Source organism: Atta cephalotes (genome assembly GCF_000143395.1).
Source record: "Atta cephalotes unplaced genomic scaffold scaffold00014, whole genome shotgun sequence".
In the NCBI taxonomy this organism is placed as follows: Eukaryota; Metazoa; Arthropoda; class Insecta; order Hymenoptera; family Formicidae; genus Atta; species Atta cephalotes.
In genome coordinates this window covers 5082041-5086372 of record NW_012130078.1, presented here as the reverse complement: position 1 = coordinate 5086372, position 4332 = coordinate 5082041, and the positions used below count along the sequence as shown (strand labels likewise).

The window sequence follows — 4332 nt, the reverse complement described above, 5'->3', positions numbered from 1 at the left end:
AGAGAGAGAGAGAGAAAACCCAAGAACGATATTCATATAGCTACGCAAGTTTTAATCTAAAGTTTGTCCCTATGTTTATTTGAGTTTTGTTGTAAAAGTTGATTTATCGCGCACCCTCGTCAGCAATATTAATTTCCCCGAGTTTGCACGCTCGTTACACGTACTTCGGTTTTATAGGATTAATAAGAACATCCGCGGAAGGACTACCTGAGAGAGTGTGGCCTTAATCGGATTACTTGAACAGAATGTACTCCCCCCGGTTGTCTTGATAATCCGAGAATTGCAACATCATCGCATAGGCAGCTTGACATCGAAAACATTTGTCTTGCCATAGGAGTAACGTGCGTGGCGAGTATGAAAGTTCGACGCGTTGGAGAATTAGATGATCCCCAGGATACCTAACTGTTATGATTTATCTAGCAGAATAAGGTGTCATATCGCTGTTTTCTCTCAATCAGTCAGGGCAATTATTATCTTTCACAGCGAAGAAAGTTTCGCAAGTTAAAAATGAGGAAAATCGAAAACGGTTCGCGTAAAGAAACCACGGCAGTGTTTCGTCATGTCTTAGCGCCGAGACATTACCGTGTCTCCAGATCTGAAGGACGACACGACCATGCGAGGATGACTCGCTTGATGCCGATAATTTGGCGAGTGCGCGGTGGATGATTTCGTTGAGATTATCTCTGCCGCCATCATGAGGATGGTCGTGTCTCTTATGAAATTTGTCAAAGCCACAGTGTCGTAGCTATGGGACTGGTGAACAAGGGTAAAGAAAGAAGCGAAGAAGAGTAGGTTCAAGAAAGCAGAACGAAAGAAGCGGAAGAACAGGTAGTGAAGATGTCCCGAAGAAGAGCCGTGAAAAAGGAGGGAAAGATGTGTACCCAGATGGGCGAGAAAATAGAAAGGAGAGGAAAAAGGTGAGACACGATTTCAAAGCCTGCAGGGCTTGGAAGTAAGTTAAAGAGCTGGCTTCTATATTAATCCCTCCTCTGCACGGGAACATGTCGTGTAAAGTGACGTCGACGTGCTCTCGCGTTGCGTTAGCCACGAATGCGAAATTAAATCCCCGTATACTCCTCGCCCAAGTCGCTCCACAGATATCGATCTTCGAGGATCATTGCCTGCTCGCATTGTCAATCCTTTCGCGAGGATCCGTGGCGTGTCTCCGAGATACGAATGCGAGCGAATAATTGAATCGGGAATTGTGTTACGAAACTTCCTCGAGGCATCGTCAGCAAGGAAACTTGTAACGTCCAATAACGGGGAGGAGGATCGAAAATGAATCCTCATGCGACGTGACAAACTTTCGCAGGCTGACAAACGAATCTTGTCTTCTGCGTCTCCGTAAAATCAGCCTTTAATCACCTCATTAACGCTTGTCTAAGAGTTATATCACAAGAGATACCGGGAAATAGAAAGAGGTAATTATCGATGAATTGAAACGATTCGCATCACACTTGTAAAAATCGCTATACGCTATTGAGAGAAGAATGATTAAATGAAAGATAATAAAAACGTCTGCTCGGTTTATTGATGAATATAATTTTCGATAATTAATGGCGTCCCGTTAATTAGATTGCGTTATTTCTGTAACTCAGCGTTATTTCATTTGACCCTCTTAAGTGAGTCAAAGAGCAGCAAAGTCAGACGAGAAGTGAGGAAGCGGGAGAGAGATGAAAGGGAAATTGCGTAGATGCGATTGTGGCGAATAACATTGTAAAACAATGAACAATGACTAGTGAAAGAGTGAGTCGTTAGTTGACTCGTGGAACGCAGAAGGATAGATAATACAACGCTCGTGTAACGTTCACAATTCTGTTAGAGAGCCGGGTAGAATCCAGAAGGCGAAAATTGGCCTGCGCGCTATAAATCCTGCCTTATCCGAAGCCTTGTAATTTGTAATTGCGTCAGCTGCTCGAATGTTCTTCGAACTGCTCTGATTAATCTGGGGCGATAGACAGATTAATATAAGTGGTCGTGGGGTCGGTCGGTTGAAGGATCAGTTAGATGATCGGAATAGACTTCGTTCCTTAATGCTCATAAACCCGCCGTGATTGCTCTTAATCTTTTGTCTGCAATCATATTTGCTCCCTCCGTCTACAATCTGAGTTTTTTTTTCTTCAGCTCAAGTTTTTTTTTATTGTTTTATGCTTCAAGAAATGTGAGAAAAATTCAAGGGTTCAATATCTTTCTTAACATCCCTACTCTTTCTTTCAATTCTTCAGAGTGGAATCTCACTCTTAACGAATGAAAATTTTGCCACTTTTTTCAAGAGCCTGCCATTCTTCAACTCCCAATTATATATTCATCATGTTTTAAGTGTAAAATTTTGAGCATTGTCGACAAATTTAATACAATAAATTCTCTAAATCCTTTTGAATAGACTTTCACTCTAAAAAGTGAAAATTCTGTCACTTCTTTAAAGTGAGATTCTAAAAGAATTTAGAGAGTATATTACGTTTATTCGCGTTGCTTGGAATCCCTAAAAATGTTTATATTTAAAACAAGATGAACATTTGGACGTTGAAAAGAGAAAAAGCAAGGATTTTAAATGCAAAAGTGTAAGCAATGTGACTCATTATCAAATAGGTTGATTATTTTTTATTAAATAGGTTTCTTGATTATTTTTTAGGAGTGGAAACTCGGATTCTGTTCTCTTTTATTTCAGCGAAATATGAGAGTGAAATTTTGCTTGTATCAAAAGAGACCCAGATTGCAGTTGCAGGGTTAAACTAGAATCACACGACGCTCGATTTCTTGAATGGTAGACATGCATGCATGCCTGCTCTGACGCATGCTAGAATACATTTATGCATTAAACGCGCCATGCTGATATGCATATTTTCTGTTTATTATGCATTACTTCATACCTTGTTGCATGCACCTTGTATGCACCAATCAAAAGATTAAAAATTAACAATTACGTGATCGAGCTGATTCAGCATCTTCAGAATAGGAACAATTGTGTTAATTTCGTAGTTATCTGTCAAACGTCACACTGTATGCATTAAAATAAACACCGGTGCATATTATTAAAGAAATTGAGCATCGTGTGATTCCAGCTTTTAACACTAAAATTGTAGCTATCAAGTGAGAATAAATAAAATAACTACAATAATTGGTGCGCTATAATTAAAAATATAAAGTATATTTAAAATATCGCTACATATAATAATGCAAATTTAGCGTTTCAGCTAATTTTCGGCTCCATTATTAGCGAATATCATATCAAAGAAGAATCGTTTAAATACTCATGCTTAAAACAAAATAAATTTCCAAAAACAATGGATGACGCATCTTTAAAACCTATGTTTGAGAAATATTATTATTTACTAATTCTTAGATTAAATGAAAACCAATGCAATCGAGAATGAAATCTAAAATCCAAAATTATTATAATATGTTAGAAATTGATAATAGTGTTATTAAAATTGTCTTTAAAATTGTCATTAAAATCGACTGATGACTAGGCTATGTTCCAAAATTCACTGTCAGCGCTGAAAATCTATAATTTACGTATATATTATACATTTTTAGCACTGGCAAGTGAATTTTGGAACACAGCCATGGCATAGTTAAACAGAATTCAAACATGGAAAATCTATTTTCCAGCTTTAATTGCAGCTAATCGAATGCATTTCTTCGTTCTCTTTTTTTCCCGTCCTCTTTTTTTTTATATATTTCTCTGTCTTCTTCCACTAGAAACGCATCATGCGTCGCGCAGTACACGCGAATACACGTAACTTCTTGATGCAATCAGAAAAATATGCCGCCCGCTATCGTGGGAGGGGAAATAATGCATTTTTCCTTTCACCGTGTGTAACGCGTGATCACGAGCTCCGTTACGACGCTAAAGCGCGCGTTCATCCGTGGCGCGCGCGACGGTCCCTGAGATCTGGAAAACGGCGTGTTGTCCCGGCTCGCGTTCTATCTAGGCTATGGCAGTTGCGCGAGATGGAATTAAAAAAAAAGGGAGGAGAAAAAGAGCAAGGTTCGCCGCACGGGTTACAACGTCGCTATGCTCGCCTTTATCTGTAACAGCTCTATGAAAATCGTGACTCGAGTGAGATCCTCTCGATCGGACACTCCACGATCTCGCTTCTTGAGCTGCGAGAGTCATTATGGTTTCTCGTGCAGTTCGAGAGTTGTTCCCTCCATCGATTGATTCGCCGTTGCTTTTCAACGATATATAAACATGGACTAAACTAAACTTCTGTCTACAGCTTGAAGCCGGAAGATGATTTAATAGAGTCCGTGCATCTGTCTCTTTTTATCTTGAGAGAGAGAGAGAGAGAGAGAGAGAGAGAGAGAGAGAGAGAGAGAGAGAGAGAG

The 4332-nt window shown here is 39.5% G+C and overlaps 2 protein-coding genes across 2 annotated transcripts in view; one reads left to right on the top strand and one right to left on the bottom strand.

The window, feature by feature from the left end:
- Positions 1–693, bottom strand: part of LOC105617917 — a 72299-nt gene extending 71606 nt beyond the window's left edge. The window contains exon 1 of the mRNA XM_012199453.1: positions 583–693. Within this exon, the coding sequence (XP_012054843.1) occupies positions 583–693 (111 nt within the window). The remainder of the gene's footprint in view (positions 1–582) is intronic.
- Positions 694–1731: 1038 nt separating this feature from the next.
- Positions 1732–4332, top strand: part of LOC105617916 (RING finger protein 17-like) — a 30128-nt gene continuing 27527 nt past the window's right edge. Inside the window, exon 1 of the mRNA XM_012199452.1 lies at positions 1732–1746. Coding sequence (XP_012054842.1) covers positions 1732–1746 — 15 coding nt within the window. The remainder of the gene's footprint in view (positions 1747–4332) is intronic.